At 39.9% G+C, this 21,898-nt stretch overlaps 1 protein-coding gene across 2 annotated transcripts in view; it reads left to right on the top strand.

Annotated features, from left to right (window-relative positions):
* The window catches only part of CNTNAP5 (contactin associated protein family member 5), an 820,459-nt gene that overhangs the window by 351,913 nt on the left and 446,648 nt on the right, over positions 1–21,898 (top strand). For both annotated transcript variants that reach the window (XM_021695826.1, XM_044913255.1), the window contains exon 4: positions 7,638–7,785. In XM_021695826.1, coding sequence (XP_021551501.1) covers positions 7,638–7,785 — 148 coding nt within the window. The remainder of the gene's footprint in view (positions 1–7,637; positions 7,786–21,898) is intronic.

The raw sequence follows: 21,898 nt of genomic DNA, 5'->3' as shown, positions 1-21,898 counted from the left end.
GAGGGGATCATGCTAAGTGAAATAAGTCAAGTAGAGAAAGACAGCTATCATATGGTTTCACTCATATGTGGAATACAAGGAATAGTGAAGAGGACCACAGGGGAAAGAGGGTAAAACTAAATGGGAAGAAATCAGAGAGGGAGACAAACCATGAGGGACTCTGGACTTCAGGAAACAAACCAAGGGTTGCAGAGGGGAGGGTGGTGGGAGGATCAGGTAACCGGGTGATGGGTATTAGGAGGGCGTTTGTTGTGATGAACACTGGGTGTTATTTTTTTTTTTAAAGATTTTATTTATTTATTTGACAGAGAGACACAGCAAGAGAGGGAACACAAGCAGGGTGAGTGGGAGAGGGAGAAGCAGGCTTTCTGCAGAGCAGGGAGCCCGATGTGGGACTCGATCCCAGGACCCTGGGATCATGACCTGAGCCAAAGGCAGACGCTTAATGACTGAGCCACCCAGGCGCCCCAACACTGGGTGTTATATGCAACTAATGAATCATTGAACACTACATCGTATATTAATGATGTACTATATGTTGGCTAATTGAACATAATAATAAAAAAATTTAAAAAATTAAATTTGTTTCAAGAGGAAAAAGAAAGAGCATTAAAGTCAGCTGTGGCTGGGGCTCCTGGGTGCCTCAACTGGTTACTTGAGTCTTCCTTCGGCTCAGGTCATGATCCCAGGGTCGTGGGATCAAGCCCTGCATCAGGCTCCCTGCTCGGCAGGGAGTCTGCTGCTCCCTCTGCCTGACACTCCCCCTGCTTGTGCTCTATATCTCTCTCTCTCAAATAAATAAGTAAAATCTTTATAAAAAATAAAATAAAGTCAGCGGTGGTAGTGGAAGGAACTCCCATATGTAGTATTGTTTCAGTCCCCCCTTCGACTAATTATCTTTCATTGAGAAAATGTCTTATAAATCTTATCTTTGGCTTGTCAACCGAAATCGGTGAATATGAAATTCTCTCAAGATGATGTTATGTGCACATTTCTATGGAGCACAATCCCTTTAAGATATTCCATGAAAAAAAATACCAGGTTCCATAATGAAACAAGTTAGGAGAACAAATATGGATCCTTCCTTCATTCAGCAGATCTTTCCGGGCCTCACCTGTGATTCCAGAAGACCCTCCTCTCTTAGAGCTTGCAGTGCATGTACAGAGAGAAACAAATAAAGCAAGATGAGTTTAGGGGCACATGGGTGGCTCAGCCGGTTAAGCGGCTGCCTTCGGCTCAGGTCATGATCCCAGGGTCCTGGGATCGAGCCCCGCATCGGGCTCCCTGCTTGGCGAGCCTGCTTCTCCCTCTCCCTCTGCCTGTCTCTCTGCCTACTTGTTCTCTCTCTCTCTGTCAGATAAATAAGTAAAATCTTTAAAAAAAAAAAAAGCAAGATGATTTTAGGAAAGAAAATAAAGCAAGATAGGAAAACAGGTTGTGCTGGAGAGGGAAAAGGAGTTGGCAAGATACCCTACTAAAGCCACTGCAGTGAGCATAAAAGGACTGAGGAGCTCAACAGTCGTTCCATCTTGGTTTTCACCCATGACTTTACCCTGGACACAGCGGTTAGTCCCTTTCTATCTCTAGCCCTGGCCCTTACTGCAATGTCCCTTCACCCCAGGTCCTATAATAGAAGACCAGGCTCTCCTGGCAACCCCCAGGTTAGTTACTTACTAACTTCTGCTGGCAAGTCTCACTATCTCCCTTTACTGGGAATAAGCAAGAATGCATGTGATGGGTTATTGCATTTGGAGACTTCATACCTGATGAGATTTTCATGCAAATAACTTTAATATTGGTAAATTAATAATAAAGTGGCCAATATTAGGACTTCACATAGGATTCCATTTTCTGAACTGGCCATGCAGTAACCGTGTTTCAAGAGGATGACTGGCAGTTAAGGAGAGAGTAAGAGCAAAATGACAATTGACCATTGACTGCACAAGAGCATGTGTGACAAAGGTTGTGTCAGGGTTCGTATGGGAATGAGGAAGCATTCACACCTCATGCTGGAGGGCATTTCTAATGCCAGAAGCCAAGGCGGAAACAAATATTTCTTCAGTGATACAGTCACACAACCTGGAAAGAGCAAGAACACATCATTCCTATTTTTAGTATATGTGCTGCCGAAGCGAGCATGAGAGAACACATCATTCCTAAAAGAAGGGAACAGGACATGAGTGTGTGATTGTAACTATCAGGGCTCCACCTGAGAGCCCCACTCTACTTGTGTTCAAGGTCAAGTCGGAGTGACAGTTTTTCTCTACTGTTGCTCTGAATCCTTGAGTTGTTCTTCTACTCTGGAGGCCACACTGGCAAAGGAGACAGAGTGGATAATGGCATGGATTAGTTTTCCTCTTTGCCAACTATTGGGATCAAGCGACAGAGGCGGGGCCCTTTTTATACTGCTATCAAGTTCAGGGTAGTCTTCTAGCCCAATTCAATAACTGCTCCTATGAAGTTCAAATAGATATAGGACATCTGCACTTATAATGATATAATGATGTCATGGACACCGTACTACAAACCAGAGTAGAATAAAAAAGAATTCAGCAGTTTAATTTTCCTTTTTACACCCCTAAAATCAATCACTTAGGGAATAGAGTCAATGCTGTCGTAATAGCGCCTTATGGTGACAGATGGTAGCTACACCTGTGGTGATCATGGCATAACATATGAACTTGTCAGATCACTACGTTGTACACCTGAAACTAATGTGACACTGTGTGTCAATTATACTCAAATGAAAAAATGATAAAAAATAAGTGCTAAAAAAAAGAATTCCTGTCAGCCAATAGTGTCCAGTGCCTATACATATCTCTCTCATTTCCTTTTCTCTAAGTGCCTGCCTGAAATCCATTTCCACACATACCCCTGCATAGCAGTTGGAACACAAGCCTGAGTGGGTTTATCAATTTTAGTTTTTTTTGTTTTTTTTTTAAAGATTTTATTTATTTATTTGATAGAGACAGCCAGAGAGGGAACACAAGCAGGGCGAGTGGGAGAGGGAGAAGCTGGCTTCCCACGGAGCAGGGAGCCCGATGTGGGGCTTGATCCCAAGACCCTGGGATCATGACCTGAGCCGAAGGCAGACGCTTAACGACTGAGCCACCCAGGCGCCCCTATCAATTTTAGTTTTAACTCTGCAGTTTGCATTTTAATTACCCTCTGCCTTATTAAATATATCTTATTAAATTAAAAAATGTATTTCTAATTAGCTCTGAGCTGCTAGTCCTTCCTTATCTTTAGTTTGTACTGTTTTTTTTTTTTTTTCCTCCTGGGAAAACCCTTTGAATGTCATTCAGAAAATTTAAGTATGATTGACAAATGTCTTGCATGGGGCTTGAGAGTATTAATAAAGTCACTGCTTTAGAATATACTCTCACACAAAGATATTTTTATGCAAGAATTAGTGATTGAAATTTCTTTCTCTCTGTGTGAATGTATTGTATCTGTGAGAGTTTACTATGTGTACTGTCATATGCATATAGCATTTAATGTAATATTCACAACTGCCTTGGAGATTTTATTTTTACTCTTCTCCTGATGAGAAAACCAAGAGTCAAAAAAGTTGCGCTCCTTTGCTCATTCATTCACTCAGTGAATTCAGCAACTTACTAATAACCGTGTGAGCTACGTCAAGGTGCTGTTTGTAATTCACTGATTCTGAGACTACTACAATGCACAAATTTAGTTTAGGTTACTGAATGCCATTTCAACCATACCTTTAAGAAATACTGTGTTCCGAGGCGCCTGGGTGGCTCAGTCATTAAGCGTCTGCCTTCGGCTCAGGTCATGATCCCAGGGTCCTGGGATCGAGCCCCGCATTGGGCTCTCTGCTCAGCCGGGAGCCTGCTTCTCCCTCTCCCACTCCCCCTGCTTGTGTTCCCTCTCTAGCTGTCTCTCTCTCTCTGTCAAATAAATAAAACAAAATCTTTAAAGAAATACTGTGTTTCATGCACTATGCATTCCAGTTTAAAATAAAGATACAGTCTATATCCCCAAAGGAATTACAGTCCTAGTATGGGGACAACAGAGCGAATCAGAAGGATGGTTAGGATTAGCCCTCCAAGTTCATCTCCTTTCTCTCCCACTCTACTGCTTCTTTTAAAAGAGACCCCTAGGCAGCATGGTGTTTGGCAGAGCACCAGACTTGAAATAGGTCTCCCTGAGGATTCCTGATATTCCCTGTCAAGGTTACAGAGGCAGAATTTGGTTGTTGCTCTTGTTAGTTATTGCTCAGACTGCAGTTAGGCAAATTAATGACATCTTCCCTATGATACCTGGTTGATTACGATCTTGCTGCCATTCCAAGTCATCAGTGGGGTTGGCTGTGATGTGATGTATTTGTTGAAGCCAAGTGAGTTGCTCTGGTGGCAGCTAACCCAGACCCTTCTACTTTCCACTGATAAGTGTCAGTTACTGTCCCGTCTTAGACTCCTAGTTTGTGCCTACTCTATTTAGCTGCCTAGTAAAGAGTACGAAGAACATCAGCACCTTCAGTATGACCAACGATTCTTCCATTCAGAAGCCCAAATGCTGTTTACTGTCAGGGAATGAATGCCTAAGTGGAAGTTGCTGAATGCTGACTCAAGCACTCTCATTTTCTTGTGCATTCTCCTCCATGCTCTCCCTGGTGAGCCCCCTTCTATGTGGTTGCTTTCTCTTATAAGCACACAGGAACTGAACTTCTGTGATCCTTACATTTCTTTAACTATAGGGGGAGACATGGGGGAAGAAAGATTACCTAGTGCGCTGTGTTCTTATGTAGGGACAAAATCAATGAACAGTTTTGTCAAGAACCATATGCATGATATTTTATAATAATAAAAATAACAATAATAATAATGATGATCATGATGCCATTTATCCAACAGTATGACAATAGTAAAAGGTCTGTGCTCAAATTCAGTATGTTACTGCTTGATGTGGGATGAGAACAAAACAAACTATTCTGAGAAATACTATATATAATGACGTTCAAAATTAACCTCTCTGATTCCCAGGGTTTGCTGGTGAGGTGGGGAGCCCTATATGGGCTGGCTACACAATTATAAGATGTACTGCAAGTTCAGAAAGTTTGAATGTACATGTGCGGGGGTGAGGGGGCCTCCTTAGTGAGGAAGCTGGCTCAACCTTCCTGATGATATGTGCAGTGAGCTAAAATATGCAGAGGCCAGCCTAGGACGTGTCTGGTGTGGAGCAGCCCCACAAAACTGGGAGCTATTATTGTGCCAGGGGCAATACTTGGTTTCAGAAACCCGACATATGCAGTGATAATGGGAATTAAATCAGAGTCACTGGACTTTCATCAGAGTCTCTGTAATCCGGTCTCAACTTGGTAATTTCGTGATTTAGGATTTATGATCCAATTTAAACTCTCCAAAATTAAGTTGTCTTATTTTTAAAATGAAGATAATACAGATTTTCTATCTCACAAGGATATTCTGTTCAAGTGAGTTGATGGATGGGCTTGGTAGTCTTTTTCTGTCTCCCATCATCAAAAAAAAAAAAAAATACTGATTCAGTTTCTATCATCAGAGCTTAGTTCTGCCCCTTCTAGAACTTCATGAACATAGAATCATGCAGTATGCCCTCTTCAGGGCTGGCTTCTTTTGCTCAACACATGGTTTGTTGTAGGTGCTATTGGTTATTTTTTACTACTGAGTAGTAATCTAATCTACTAATATTCTGAGTTGGATTTACTAGTTTTCTCACATCTTGGGATGGAAATGTAGATTTTTTTTTTAACTTGACTTCTTTCTTCTTATGTAAAAAAGCATTTAGAGCCACATACTTTCTTCTAAGGTCTCCTTTGGCTGTGTTCCAGAAATGCTGATAAAAGTGTTTTTATCATTATTCAATTCAAACTATTTTCTAGATTCCATTTTGATTTCTTCTTTGACCTGTAGGTAATTTAGAAGTGTGTTGACTAACTTCCAAACACTTGAGGGTTTCCTAAATAATTTATTATTATTAATCCTGAACTTAATTGTGGTCAGAAAACAAAGTATAGTTCTTTATGGTATAGAATAGGATCTTTCTTAGTGAATGTTCCATGTGTGCTTGAAAACAATGTATCTAATCTGCAGTGGTTCAATCTTCTATGAAGAGTAATTAGGTTGGTTTCACTGTTTGAATATTCTATATCCTCACTGGCTTTTCCTCCCACTTGCTCCATCAGTTATGAGGGAAGATATTAAAAGTCAACTGTAACTGTCACTGCTGTGTTTCTTCCCTTTTTGTTTCTGTCAGGGTTTGATTCTTGTATTTCAAATCTCTGTTTAGACGCAAACACATTCAGTTTTGTTTTTTGTTTTTGTTTTTTTTTCTTCATGATGAATTGACCCTTTGTAATTTTGAGAAGTTGTTATCTTGCAATATAGCCTCTTTGTCTGATATTAATACAAAAATTCCAGGTTTTGTATACCTACTGTTCGCATGTAATATCTTTTCCCATCCTTTATTTTTAACCTGTCAGTATCTTTACTATTAAAAAAAAAAAAGTATCATATACAAAGTACACAGATGAGCCTTACTGTTTTGTCCAGGCTAACAATTTCTAACTTTTCATTAGAGTTGTAACTCATTTTTCTTTTAATGTAATTATGTTTCTTAAAATTAAGTCTACGAGAAATTCCTTTTTTTCTTTTTCTTCTTTGTGATTTATTCCTTTGTTTCTCTTTTCCTGTCTTATTTTGTGTTAAACTGGGATTTTTGTTGCTGGTTTATTGTTCTTGTTTTACTATTATTATTATTATTATTATTATTATTATTATTATTTAATATTCCATCCTTTCTCTTTTATTGGCTTTGTGGCTATACCTTTTTGGTTTATTTTTATGCATCTTTAACTTATCACGGTTTACATCAAATTGCTATTATATCACTTTACATAAATTGTGGGGCCTTATACTAGTGTAATTCTATTTATCCTATATCCCATCTTTCATAGTTTTATTGACATATGTTTACTTCTATATATGTTATAAATCTCACAATACATTTTTATTTTTGCCTTAAACTGTGCATTAACTTAAGAAGTTTAGGAAAAGAAAGAAAGCTAGTCTTTTATTTTTACCCACATATTTACCCCTTTGAGTACTCTTCATTCCTTCTTTCCTGTAACTTGACAATTCTATCTTGAATCAGTTTCTTTACATTGTAGAACTTATTTAGCAATCTTAGCAGTGGGGGTCTGTAGGCAATAAATTATGTCAGCTTTTGTTTAATGAAACTATGCTTATTTTTTTCTTCAGAACTGAAAACTATTTTTGCTGGGTATAGAAAGCCAGGTTGATGGTGTCCTACTTTCAGCATTGGTTGGTCTCCACCATTTCTTATGAGAAGTTGGCTGTCACCCTTACTGTTTTTCAGTTGTTATCTTCAGCATTTGAGCTGGCTTTGGGTGGGTGGTAGCTTCAATGCATCTAATAGGGGTATACATTATTCTTTGAGAAACTCCCTCTGCTAAATTCAGAATTTTCATGAGAGTCAGATTCTATTTGACATATGTGAGAACTTGAGGATTTTCTTGGAGTAACATATGTGGATTTGCAATGATGCTTTGAGCTTGGGCATGGGAATGAGATGCAATAGTATCATAGACCTCACTGAGCCTCCTTTTCTCTCTGCAGACCTTTGCAGGAAACATGAATGCTGACAGCGTGATGCACCACAAGTTACTGCACTCAGTGAGAGCCCGCTTCGTTCGCTTTGTGCCCCTAGAATGGAATCCAAGTGGAAAGATTGGCATGAGGGTGGAGGTCTATGGATGCTCCTATAGTAAGTGTATAAATGTACCCTCATGCTGGTGTGTTGTGAGCAGCCTTCCCCACATGGTACTAGTTTATCTACAATTGAGTAGAACCAGTTTATCTCAATTGCCATTGAGATGGCAATCTCAATTGTTTTAACGTTCTTTCAAGTCTCTAATAACTTATGCACGTTTGAAAATGTAAAAAACCCTTCTGCGTAGGAATGAAGGAACTCTGTGGTGATAACATGATAAGAGCTTAACAACACAAAGTTCAAAGTTTTAAGAGCTCTTGGAGTTTGAGCATCATTGGTCCTTGAAGTAGAAGAGTAATCTGAGCTCCATTCTTTCCCAGAATTGGGGTGAGGTATTATAAATTCGCCCCTCCTTCAAAACCATGAGGAAAAAAGGTTCTCCCTCTTCACATGTTCTAGAAGAGGAGGAAAGGGAACGTTTCAACCCAGTGTAACCCAGGGAATGCTTCTTTCCTGGAATTATGCTGGCCATCCATTTGTCTGTGAGTTGTTGGTACTGAATGTAGAAGTGGTGCTTAATCTTGCAAATAAGAAAGGTTGTAAACATGGGTAGAGCTGGCAATCACTCTAGAATAAAGTAACAATTATGCAAGAAATGTAATCTTTCCTATAATTCTCCCCTATACATTTTATATTTAAATCTAAAATTGCATCATCATAAATTATTTTTCTACTTTAGCAGTGACACCTCCTGCTTATATGCCAAAACCCGGTGACTTCCAGTAAATGAACACATGTGATTGCTACCACTAAAATTAGTTCAACAAGTCCTGTTGAGGTGTCTATTTGGTTACATGCTTGTACTATTTTCTGTAATGTTGTCAACTGAATGCCTGTATCAGAATCATCTGGAGTTGTCCTTAAAAATGCATTTGCCTAGTCATGTCCTATACATCCTGGATTAGGATTCTGGGCATAGGGACCCAGAAAGCTGAGTATTTAACAAGCTCCCTATGGAAGCTATGGACACATGGAGGGGATTTACTTGTGAAATGATTGTCTTTATCTTGAACAAGCACTTCCAGAAAGAATGTGTTAATACAACAGATACATCAACAAACCATTAGGCTAGGGAGACACTGCCTTCCACAAAGCATAGAATGTCTATGAGGGTATATGCTTCCTATCCGGGGATATCTGGCACACCCAGAGTCTCTTGTTACCTCTTCTCTTGATAACAGTTCACTACTCTGAGGTTTATTTTTAAGTACAATGTGAAGCTTTCATGCTGAAGTTAAAAAGATTATTTATATTATAACTTCACCAATCTATTTAGGTGTAACAATCTTATTACTATTTAACTTGTCCTCATTGTTTTCTGCCAGTCCAGCCTGTTGTCCTTGCTCTTCACGCACATTGTTCTGTGTGCGTGCACAGAAAGACTCAGAGCATCAAGTTAAATAGCACACTGTAGGGTGAAAGAGACCTTTGAGCAGCATGTTCAGCTTTTTCTGTTGCTGGATTCCTTTGAGAATCTGATGGCAGTAAAGGACCCTCTCTTAAGGAAAAGTGCCCACAGTAACATTTTTTATAAGTAGATTTTTCTACAATATTAGGAAGTCCACAGATCTGGTAAAGCCCAATTCTTGACCAACCTAACAGCCCCTGATTTGGAATAGCCCAGTACTACATAGATTCCTCTCCAGGTAGACGCCTTGCCTAATTAATGCATCCCCTCAGGGGATAAGTTACCTTTTGGTACCTAGTATGAGTGATGGGATATTAGCCACCTGGGGGAGCTGCTGGACCCTGAGGTCTATGACCATCCTCAAGCCAGGACCTGGTCCTTTTCAGTCACTAGTCCCGGTGCTTTGATGCTTTTTCCTGGGGGAAAAGGGGGCGCGCGTCCCTCATTTCTATCTAAAAACACATCTCAGCCTCTCCTCTGGATCCCAACTCTCTTTCAACATCATCTTATCCCCCATTTCGACTGGATCATTCCTAAAAATATAAAACTTTGCTGGACAAGCTATCATACAAAGCAGCAACAACAAAAGCCCTACGGCCCTACTTAGCAGCTACTTCTCCCTCTCCACCTTTCTTTTCCCAGAATAGCTTCTCTCCAAATCTTGTCCGTGGTTACTGACTACCTGCTCACCTCCTGGCACGCTGTGATTGATTCTATTCAGTCTGTACACGTGTGGTGTTCAGTTTAAAGTGTCAGCTTGGCTAGGCTGCAGTTTTGCTACTCAAGCAAACACGAATTTAGGTGTTTCTGTGATGTGGTGAACATCTACAATCACTGGACTTTAGGTAAAGGAGATTAGCCTGATGTCTGGGTGAGCTGGATTCAGTCAGTTGAAAGGTTTTAAGATCAGAACTGAGGTTTCCCCGAAGAAGAAGAATTTCTACTTGTGCTGTGCAGCTTCAGCTCCTGCCAGAGTTTCTGGCCTGCCCCTCCTGACCTGACATAACAGATGAATTTTAAACTTGTCTAACCAGCCCCCACAATTGTGTAAGCCATTCCTTGTAATATATCTATATCTGTATCTGTATCTGTACCTCTATCTATCATCTCTCTCTCTCTCCCTCTCTCATCTATCATCTATCATCTATCTATTATCTATCTATCATCTATCTATCATCTATCTATCTATATCTATCATCTATCTGCATATCTATTATCTATCTATCATCTATCTATCTATCTATCTATCTATCATCATCATCATCATCATCCATCACCTAGTCCTATTTCTCTGGGGAACCCCGACTAATGTAGAATGCCCCACAGAAACTATTTAGTCAAGACCACCAGTGACCTCCACATCACCAACTCCAATTGTCACTTCTAATATTTCTCCTTCACTCAACCTCCCAGTAGTATTTGGTTCAATTAGCCACTTCCACTTTTTAAAAACCTGGTTTCCCTTCTAGTTCACTGTGACCTATGCTAAATCTCAGGGCTCGGTCTCAACTTCTTTACAGTTCATAGTAGCTCAGTCAGCTCTGTCCTCCAAAACACATCCCAAATCCATGTACTTCTCCTGCTTCCAGAGCTGAAGCCTCTGTCAGTACTCACCTTGTGTATTCAAATAGACTTCCAGCCGGACTTCCTGCTCCATGCCACAGTGTCCCCAGACCTATTTAACAGGCAGCAGCCAAAGTGATCTTTATAAAAAAGAGATAAAATTGCATCATTCCCCTGCCTGCTTCACTTAAAATAAAATTGAGACTCCTTTCTGGCAAGTAAAGTTTCTTATTAGATGCTCCATGCCAATCTCTTCAAATTCCTTTTACTTCTTTCTGTCCTTAGAGGCTTTCTTGCTATTCCTGGAACATGCTGGGCTTTTTCTACCTTAGGGCCTTTGCACTTTCTCTTCCCTAAGCACAGAACAGCTCTTTCCAAGAATTTACATAGTTAGTTCCTTCAGCCAATGCAATTTTCTATTCTGATGCCCCCTCTTCAGAGAAGTCCTCTCTGGTCACCTCTCTAAAGTCTCCTGCCCTACTTCCTGTGCATCAACCATCATCCCCTGGCTATATGATGTGATTTTATTTTCTTCCTGGTGCCTATCACAAACCAGAATCATGTTCTTTTGTTTTGGCTTATTTGTTTGTTGTTTGCCTCCCCAAATCCCTGAACCAGAATATAAGTTCCATGAGAACAGGCACCTTGTCTGTTAAGTCTCAGTACTCCTTAGGCACAAATAAGTAGTTAATAAATATTTGTGGAATGAATGGATACATATATCAGTCCAATCTCAGCATGGGCAACCATGTAATTCTTCTGAAATTACTTGTTGTTAATACACCCACTGTAGTTTCTGGGGAACTGTTTTTTTTTTTTTTTTTTCCTATGGGCTTATAAATCCTTTTCTCAAAATTCCATTTGAGTATGTTGCTCAAGATTGGTAGAACTTACAGTTCTGTAATTTCTTAAGACTTCAAGTTTTAACATTTGGAAATACCTGCATATTCATTCATTCATTCATTCCCTCATTTATTCATTCAGTTCACCACTTTATGTAGCACTTAAGATATACCAAGCATGGGTTACCTGGGTGGCTCAGTAGGTTAAGCGTCTGACTTCAGCTCAGGTCATGATCCTGGGGTCCTGAGATCGAGCCCCACGTCGGGCTCCCTGCTCAGCAGAGAGTCTGCTTCTCCCTTCCTCTCTCCCTCTGCCTCTCCCCCTGCTTGTGCTATCTCTCACTCTCTCTCTCTCTCAAATAAATAAATAAAAGCCTAAAAAAGAAAAAAAAGATACACCAAGTATCATGCAGAGCCCTAAGGGATATAAGAAATAAACAAGGCCTTTTCCTGGACTTTTATAAGTCCTGTATTTCTTTTTTCTTTGAAGCATTTTTTTTTTGTGATTTCATATAATTAATTAATTATATAATTTTTTCTTTGACCTATGCCTTCTCCGACTAGATTAGAGTCTAGACTTCGAAAAGGCAGTCACTGTGCCTGTCAGGTATGTTAGGTATGCAGTACACTTTCAGTAAGCATTTGTTGAATGATTGACATCGCTGAGAGTCCAAGATGGGGTAACGAGCATGTAAATAAAAAATGCCAAAAAGGATTGAATGTGCCTGGTAGGAATCTTAAAAGGGAGCCAAATGGAGAGAGAGGACAAAGTAAGCAAGTGTCACTTGGTATCAGAAAGATTCAGGAGATATCGTCTACCTCAGCGGGATCTCAAAAGTTGAGTAGTGACTTCCCCAGCACAGAGAGGATCCCCAGGCAGTAGGATGGGCCGGTACATAGGAAAGCAGGGGCAAGGCCTCTGGGTTTTGTTGTTTTAGTGTATAAGAGGCAATGACAGGAAAGTGGGAAATGAAGATACTTGCCTCTCTCTGCCCCAGCATTTTCTTGCAGTAGCTTAAAAAATTCATCTGGCCTGTGGGAAGGAAGGCAGTGATAGTAAGAGATAGAACTTCCTCTTTTCTGAGCTCTCTTGGGCTTCACTTCCTTCTTAATATAGTCCACCCTTTCCACGTTGAAAAGCATTCTCCCTGCTGGAAAAGTCAAAGCAGGCCTTCCCTCACTGTCTTTCAGTCATCCATCAACATTGCAGAGTCGACCCCAATGGGAAGCTTTTGTTCTGTTTCATTTGCTTTCTTTGGCCCTCTTCTTTCTTTCTTCAAACCTGGCTTGAAAATCCCATGCCTGCAGATTTCTTTTGCAAACCTCAGTCACGTGATCCTGTGGGTCCTTGTACCTATGTGCCTTGGACTGCCTACCCCTAGCCGTGCTTGTCCCTCCCCTTTCCTCAACCAGCACCTCAGCAGCTGTTCTGGTGATCTCCCTGCTTCTAAGACCTTCCCGAGAGGAGCACTGACTCACCTTTCGAGGGCTCCTCATAGCATTTGGAGGAGCCCACAGTTCTCTGAGCCTCTCATTTGCTCCATCCCCTATATTCAACTTCCACCGGGTGTACATGTACAGTTCCCTACAAAGACATGAGCTTTTCTCCAGATTCCATGTTTTCATATTTGCAGCTGCCTTTTTTTTTTTTTTTTTAAATCCTCCTTCTCCTTCACCAGGCTGACTTCTGATTGCCCTTCAACAGCCAGATCAAATATCACCTACTTTTGAAATCTTTTTGCCTCCTGGACCTTGTCATGTGATCCCCTTTTAGGTTTTATGTTTTAGTTCTAGGTTTTATCTTGTTAAATTCAAGTTACCTGGTGCTTCCCCACCTAATCACCGGTCTGTTCTATAAGATGGGATCATGTCCTACCTTTCTGCTACCCAGGACCTAGATCAGTGTCTGACAACTGCTGTATGCTCCATGAATATTTTTTTTTAAAGATTTTATTTATTTATTTGAGAGAGAGAGAATGAGAGAGAGCAAGCAGGGGGGGAGGGTCAGAGGGAGAAGCAGACTCCCTGCTGAGCAGGGAGCGCGATGCGGGACTCGATCCAGGGCCTCCAGGATCATGACCTGAGCCGAAGGCAGTCGCTTAACCAACTGAGCCACCGAGACGCCCTCTCCATGAATATTTAATGTGTATTTAATTTTTAGATCTAGAGGCTAGCCATCCTCACTCATTTTTTAAAGTTTTTATTGCATGTTTTATTTTATTGTATTTTATTGTATTCTTTTCAAATTATAATACTTTTTTCTATAATACTCTTTCTAATGAAGGCCTCCTTTCTCTTGCGTGTGTGTGTATATGTATATATATATCTTTTTTTTTAATTTTTTTTTTTTAAAGATTTTACTTATTTATTTGACACTGAGAGAGAAAGCACAAGTAAGCAGAGAGGCAGGCAGAGAGAGAGGGAGAAGCAGGCTCTCCACTGAGCAGGGAGGCGGACGTGGGGCTCGATCCCAGGACCCAGGGATCATGACCTGAGCCGAAGGCAGCCGCTTAACTGACTGAGCCACCCAGGTGCCCCTGTATATATATATCATAAGTAATAAAAATTATGAGTTTATTGGAGTCTTCCTTATACATGGGTTTCTTTAATATACTCACACATTTTCTCCTTGAATAAGTGAGATTATCAGTGGTTGCAGTTCCCAAATTGAATGTGTTTAGAGCCTCCTTAGGCTATTCTGGTATTATGCTGCCTTAAAATCTCGAAAAATAAAAGCATATCTCCATTTTCCTTAAGTATTAATGTTTTAAAAATCTTTTCTTCTTCATCACCTTCATTCCCTTTTATTTATTTATTTTTAAAGATTTTATTTATTTGAGAGAGAGAGAGAGAGAGCGCACAAGTGGGGGGGAGGGGCAGAGGGAGAGAGACAAGCAGACTCCCCCCTGAGCACAGACACAGGGCCCTAAGATCACTATGTGAGCCAAAACCAAGAGTCAGATGTTTTAACCAACTGTGCCACACAGGTGTGCCCTGCCTTCACTCCCTTTTATACATTCCAGGGTGACTGTCTCTTTTTATGGAAGTTCCCATTGCTTTCATGTCACCAATGCCATCTTTTCGCCATGGTCACAAGGAAGTTCAAAGCAACTGATTCTTTTGTATGCTCAGATATAAACAATGGAACAAATGGTCTGTTCTTGAAAACATGTACCTCCCAGCAAATCCTGTTGACTTCTTTGAGCTTTTGTTTTCTCATCTGCAAATCACAGTTGTAATTACTTTAAAGACTATGCTGTCACTTCAGAGTTATTCTGTATCAAGCATAGAGCAGAGTATATAGTCAATAGTCTGTGTAACTGACAGTTAGTACTAGTATGAATGTAGCTGTGCATCTATAGAGGAAATCCCCGTATTGCTACTACATGTTGCCTTTTGGGGAAACATTAACCTTATCCTCTATTAGACAAAGGGCCTCTTTCACATTCAGATATGTTCTGCTCTTGTCTCTACTACCGCTGGGATCTCAGTTCTCAGCAGTGTTCAGGTTCTTTCTGTGCTCAAGAATAGGATCAAATGTGTTCTCCCATGGCATTCTACAAAGACTAAAGTACAAGGTCTTCACCTGTTACAATTGCTACTGCTAAATAATTCCATGGAGAACCAAGAAAATAATTTTTAACATCCTTCTAGATAGTTATTCTGAACACGTTATACCCTCTTCTTGCTGTGCACCGAGTTCATTATGGCTCTGACACATTTTCCATGTATGGATGTTTGGCAACCAAGCTTGCTACATTACATTCTCATAAGAATCCTTGAATACCTCCTCCATTACCATTTTTCCTCCTGTGTCACCACTGTTGTCAGATGGGGTATCTGGTTTTTGAATTTTGCATGGGTGTTTTCTCCCTCTGACCAATTTTTAGTTTGATTCATTTTTGGCCAAACACGTTTGTGTGGATGAACCAAGTAAGTAAAAGACATGGGTCCTGCTACATCATTGAGTTGCTGATGTAAAGATGCATGCTTGAAATAAAGATGTCAATATAGAATTGTGCAAGATAACTCATCTCCTGTTGAGACTACAAAAGAAGAGGTGGGGGAATGAAGAGCACTATTCTGAGTTGTGATTAATGGCGACTCTTTTTGGGAGAGAAAGCCAGTATCTTCCCTGTTGGTGGCAACTTTTCCATCATTAAATTACAATTTCTATTAGAAATGTCACCATCATCATCGACACCCCCCTCCCCACTGCCATTTAATATGCTCAGTATGTGCAACACACTCCAAACCCCAACAGTCTTTCAAATAAGAATGACTGACTATTCCTATGCACTATACAAAGAGAGACTGAAATTTATAAAGGCGAAGTGTCTTTTAGATAAGTAATTTGCATCCTAAGCCAAATATTTCTTCTGAGCTCTAAAAATATATATTCATTTGCCTGATTGATATCTCAATTTGGTTATGTCATAAATAGCTCAAATTTAACATATCCCAAAGGGAACTCTTAAAAAAACTTGTGCCCTCTAGCCATGTTCAGTTTCTTCTGGATGTTAAAAATTATTTTCTTGGTTCTCTATGGAATTATTTAGCAGTAGCAATTGTAACAGGAGAAGACCTTGTACTTTAGTGGACTTCCGTATCTCAGTAGATAACACCAGTTGTCCAAACCAGTCACGGGAACTTTCTTTAAATCTCTCCTCTCCCTTATTTACCATAGCAGATCCATCAGCAAGAGTTCTATCAGTATTACTTCCAAAATTCATCACAAACATGTCCATTTCTTTTCCTCCAGCCTGATTCAGTTACATCTCCTATCACCTGGATTTTTAACTCAGCGATCCACTTTCAATTTTTTTTTTTCTTTCTTTAGTCTTTAGCATTATCTCTGCAACAGTCAGCAGGATTGTCATAAAATTCAGAGTTGAGCCATACCCTGCTGAAAACCTTTCACTGGCTTCTGCCTGCACTTAACAAAACCAAAGTCATGTGCATGAAGAGGCCCTGGAGGATCTGGCTTTCACATACTTCCCTGGCCTCACCAACCCACAATGTCCCCCCCTCCCTACTTGGGCTCAAGTACTGTTGGCTTCTGTTCTGCCTTCTATCATGCCATGCTGCTTCCTATCTCAGGGCCCTCAAATGGGTTCTTGTCCCCCATTCATCGTGTCCACAATAGTTAAGGCTCCTGTGAAAGGAGCCAAGATGTCCTTCAACAGATGAATGGATAAAGAAAATGTGGTCCATATATACAATGGAATATTACTCAGCCATCAGAAAGGATGGATACCCAAATTTTGCATTGACATGGATGGGACTGGAGTAGATTATGCTAAATGAAATAAGTCAAGCAGAGAAAGACAACTATCATATGGTTTCACCCCCTCTGCCTTCTTGAGCTCAACTCTTATAAAGGCTTATAAAGAATGGATATTTATTTCTCACAGTTTTGGAGGTTGGAAAGTCCAAGATCTAGGCATAATGAATGTGGTGTCTGGTGAGGGCTCACTTCCTCATTCATAAATGGCTGTCTTCTCATGGCAGAAGGGACAAGGGAACTCTGTGCCTCTCTTTTATAACTAATCCCATTGATCTAATCACCTCCCCAAAATCCCACCTCCAAATACCATCACACTGGAGATCATGTTTCAATATATGCATTTTGAGGAGATACAAACATTCACCATATAGAATGAATACATACATATACACACACAGAGAAAGAGAGAAAGAGAGAAAAGGATAGAACTAAAGAGATCAATATAGATATCTAGTAGCTATTTACAAGTGTATTTCATTATGAATTACCTGTCTCACCTACCAGTTTTCAAGCTCCATAAGATCAAGGGCCATATCTACTTACATACCCATTCATAGCACAGAATGAGGCCCATTTCAATTAATAACAATTGAATTTATTGAATGAACAACTTCCCCAAAATGGCACAACCAGTGGGCTTCTGAGACAGGTTTTGAACCTGGTTCTGTACTGTTCCTATATCCTAGGGCTTTTCATTATAAATCTGAAAGAATTTAGTCATATGATAAGGGAAAATCTTATTAGAAAGAAAGCATCCTATTTTGTCTCCTAATGCCCATATTGTTGCTTTATTCACAATGCCCAAAGTGAGCAACCCTCAATTCCTGAGCATACATAGCTAACATGTCCAGGGACAGAGTTTAGCTACTGTCCAATCCAGGAGCTCCTTACTTCTTTATTCCTTACCTGCATTCTCAATTTTTTTTTTAAGATTTTATTTATTTATTTGACACAGAGAGAGAGATAGAGAGCACAAGCAGGGGGAATGGCAGACAGGCAGAGGGAGAGGGAGAAGCAGGCTCTCTGCTGAGCAAGGAGCCCAATGCAGGGCTTGATCCCAGGACGCTGGGATCATGACCTGAGCTGAAGGCAGCCATTTAACCAACTGAGCCACCCTGGTGCCCCTGCATTCTCAAACTTAACTTTACATAAGAATTACCTGGGGGATATGCTATTTCTAAATACTAACTAAGGCATAATCTCTGGGTAGAGGCCCAGCAAAAGTGATTTTTTGCTATTCTTGGGTGATTGTTATATGGAGCCAGAATTTAAATCCCTATTCTCAAATTCCTCTTCTATGAGAGTCATTTCATTCTTTATCTATGTTGTCATTTTCATTCCTGTGATTGCAAATCTTAAGGGTTTAAAATGAAATATAGACACTATTAAAGATAGTATACAGTAATATTAGATGCATAGGTGTACTCACCACCAGAGATGCAAACCTAGCTTTATCGCATACCAGTTGTAGAATCCTGGACTATCTTGAGTCTTCTGTGGACACAGCTTCCTCTTTAATGAAAACAGAGGTATAAATAATGCTTGTTTCTATATGCAAATTGCCTGAAAGAGTGCTTGGCATGTGATAAGCATTCAAAAAGTATTAGCTATGATCATCATTATCTTTATCTGTATTTACAAAAAGTATTAGCTATGATCATCATTATCTTTATCTGTATTTACACTGGTCACCACACTTCTCTCCATTTTTCCTTTCCCCTCTTATTCAGGACCACATTCCACCTGTACCTCAGAGGAAAGAGGTAAACTTTTTTATATACCCTCATCAGACCATCTGGTGACTTTAGGCTATATGGACTTCTGTCTGGGGCTTCTACTTGAATTCTTTTCCATATGGGAAGCTAATTAATTTTAAAAAGCATTATAAATTCTGATAAGACATAATGATCTGTCAGGCTTCCCAATGTCATTAAAAATTACAACCATTATTTTATACCTCAAGTTGCCTCCTTCCACCCAAAAAAAGACTTTGCCCCTATTTGGTTAATTATGGCCAAGTGGTGTCATCCAAAATTCATCAGCCTCAGAGCTGAAGTCATATTCTCTTTCCCCAAATAAATCTCTTTGTCATCCCACCTTCAGCTGCTCAGTTTGTTGTTGTTCTCATCCTCTGGGGCCATTTGTCTTACATGGTAGAGGCCACAAAGTAGTAAATTTCATCTTTGGCATGTTAAGGCCCATATCACAGGGGACCTCAAAAGGCCAGGTTTATAGTTATGCAAACCCTGGAGGGGACAGGATGACAGCAGTCAGGCTGAGGGCTTAGAGACCCCAGTCTTGGAGATCTCCATGATCTCTTGTTGCAATTGTTTCATTCTGTAGCAGAGGAAATTGGGGTCCAGAAAGGTCTAAAAATTTGAGTTAGTTAACTTCTTTTCTCTTAGTTCATAGAAGAATAACCAAAATAAAATAAAATAAAATCTCTTCTGTGAAGAGACCAATATAGGTATATATCTGCAGTAAGAACACATTAACTCAAAAACACAGCGATATTCTACCTTAAGGCAACTTTTCTGATAAATCTGGAATAAATTTTCTTATTGATTGAAGATCTTAAAAGTCCTTCAACAGAAGGTGAACATTACTCAGTAGCCCCCCTCTCTGCTAGGCTTGGAGTATAGAAACAAACAAAACAATCCCTGCCCTATAGGAATTCAGGATTTTTAGTCGCTACAAAAGGCAAAACATACTTCTAAACATGGAGGTTGAGTAAACCAAGTGTTTTATAAGGCTAGCAAAGGAGGGGAAATCGGCAGCTAACGATTTTTCCTGGTGAATTGATGTTATGCTGTTCGCTGTGTGCTTTGACCGAGTGTATGGCTCTGATTCCTGGTACCCGGATGCTAACGGTTGTGATTTTAAAGGAACCTTAAGTGGCAAAATGAATTAATAGTGAGATCAACCGCTTTATGCAGCAGTGGGTTTCCTCAAAAACGTCAAGGACTTGCCCCTTACAGTTTTTGTTTGTTTGTTTTTTGTTGTTCTAATTAAATTTTTATTTTTATTTACTCTGTCCAAATGGTCACCGTAGTGGTTTGTTCCCCGCACTGACTTCCTCGCGCTCACTTTCACAGATTGTATCCAGGTAGAATCATTAGCAAGGAGTATTCAATAACCCGCTAAATTGAAACTGTGGTAAATCTTATTTTAGAAAAAAATACCAGCTAGTTTTAGGGTGGGAAATAGCAGCTCTTTTCTCCATTTTTGTCACTCCAATGTAAACGTGTCTCCTTGCACAAAGACCCTTTCACAGGGAACATTTGTGCGTTGTGGCTGAAGATTATTGATGGTCTATAAGGTGAGGGGACAGCTCATAATTGTGTTATGCTATTTACACAACAAGGGCTGGATGTCGGATCAGCCTTTGCCTTGATCATTCCTTCTCGGAGCTTGTGAATAAGATTTGTGAAGCAGCACTCCTTTAACAAAATTTTGTTAATATGTTGCACCTCAGTGGCTGTGACCTGCCACTTCACATGGCCTCCCTATGCCTTTTACTTGGGGTGACCCCATGTCCCAACTGGTTCTAATCAGTCCTGGTCCATGCTGTTGTCCCAGCTGAATTATCCAATGCTTCCTTGAAGTCCCACAGGTCCCTACTTGGGAACAAGGTGTAGGGGCCATAATTATGCTTTCCTTTATCACCTCTTTCTCCACCAGAACAATTCATGTGCTGGGTTTTCATGGTACTGTGTCTGAGTCCCTGGAGAGAACAACCCATGTCTCAATTATCTGCATCTCATAGCTCTGCATAGTGACCACAAAGAGCAAAATATGCCCAATATCTGCCAGTGAATTTAAGAAAAAGTAAATCAAAGGATATCTACTTTTTTTATTTTTTTAAATATTTTATTTATTTATTTGAGAGAGAGTAAAAGAGAACATGAGAGCAGGGTGAGGGGCAGAGGGAGAAGCAGGCTCCCCACTGAGCAGGGAGCCTGATATGGGGCTCCATCCCAAGACTCTGGGATTATGACCTGAGCCAAAGGCAGACAGTTAATGGACTGAGCCACCAGTCCTATTTATGATAATAATTATGATAATAATAATAATTATCATAATTATTATCATAATTATTATTATCATTATGTCTTATCAGAATTTATAATGCTTTTAGCGGGTTATTGAATAATTACCATTATTATCATTATCATGGTAATTATTATTATTATCATTATTATTATTGCTATTGGGTCTCTACTAATTAGTAGAAAATTCCTTAAAATGATTACTTTATTTGGGCCTAATCTTTGGAGTTAGCGAACAGTCCAGTTGAACTACAAATGTTAAGTGTGCTCAGAGCTGTCGACATGTCTAAGATATCCAAAAAAAAAACTAGGCATTTTAAGAAGGCACATCTGACTGTCAGAGCTAAAAATTCTATCTGCTAAAGTTAGGATTGGAATTCAAATTTTTTCTTTTTTTTTTTTTTTTGTACTATGACTGTTTTTCATGTTGTCTTCTTGAGATCTATTCTGTGTATTCCCTGCTATCATACATAGAAATGTCAGAAGTTCCATAAGGAAAGCGATTCTTGGGGGTTGTCAGCGCTAACTTTGGAAACTGGCATTGCTTTCATAGTTCATCTGAGGTTATCAGGAGCTTCTGCTAAGGCCTGGGAAAGTCAGGATTGGTGGAAGATCTGTGTAAATTTGAGCTGACTGTGGAAACCTTTGTGGTTTGTGGATTGCTTGCTGGCCAAAGCCTTGGAGTCCTCAGTGCAAGTGTATGGTCTGAATAATAATCATTTTTCTTATATAATGTATCATGAGCTAAGCTTCATACTGTAATTGTATTGAAAATCATGTTTACTGTGAACAGCCAAAGAGTCTGATGGGACTAATTGTCTCAGGGTGAATCAGTGGTTTGTCCTGTCAACTCTGAGCTGGGGCTTCCCTGTCTGTGAGAAAATAGAGTCTGTGTCACGGGCCCACGCCAGAATCCTTCTCAGCTCACTTGGGGATTCTAGCTTGGAATCTTTTATTC

This window comes from Neomonachus schauinslandi, chromosome 3, assembly GCF_002201575.2.
Source record: "Neomonachus schauinslandi chromosome 3, ASM220157v2, whole genome shotgun sequence".
In the NCBI taxonomy this organism is placed as follows: domain Eukaryota; kingdom Metazoa; phylum Chordata; class Mammalia; order Carnivora; family Phocidae; genus Neomonachus; species Neomonachus schauinslandi.
Note: the sequence above shows the minus strand (reverse complement) of the source record. Positions and strands in the feature narration are given on the sequence as shown.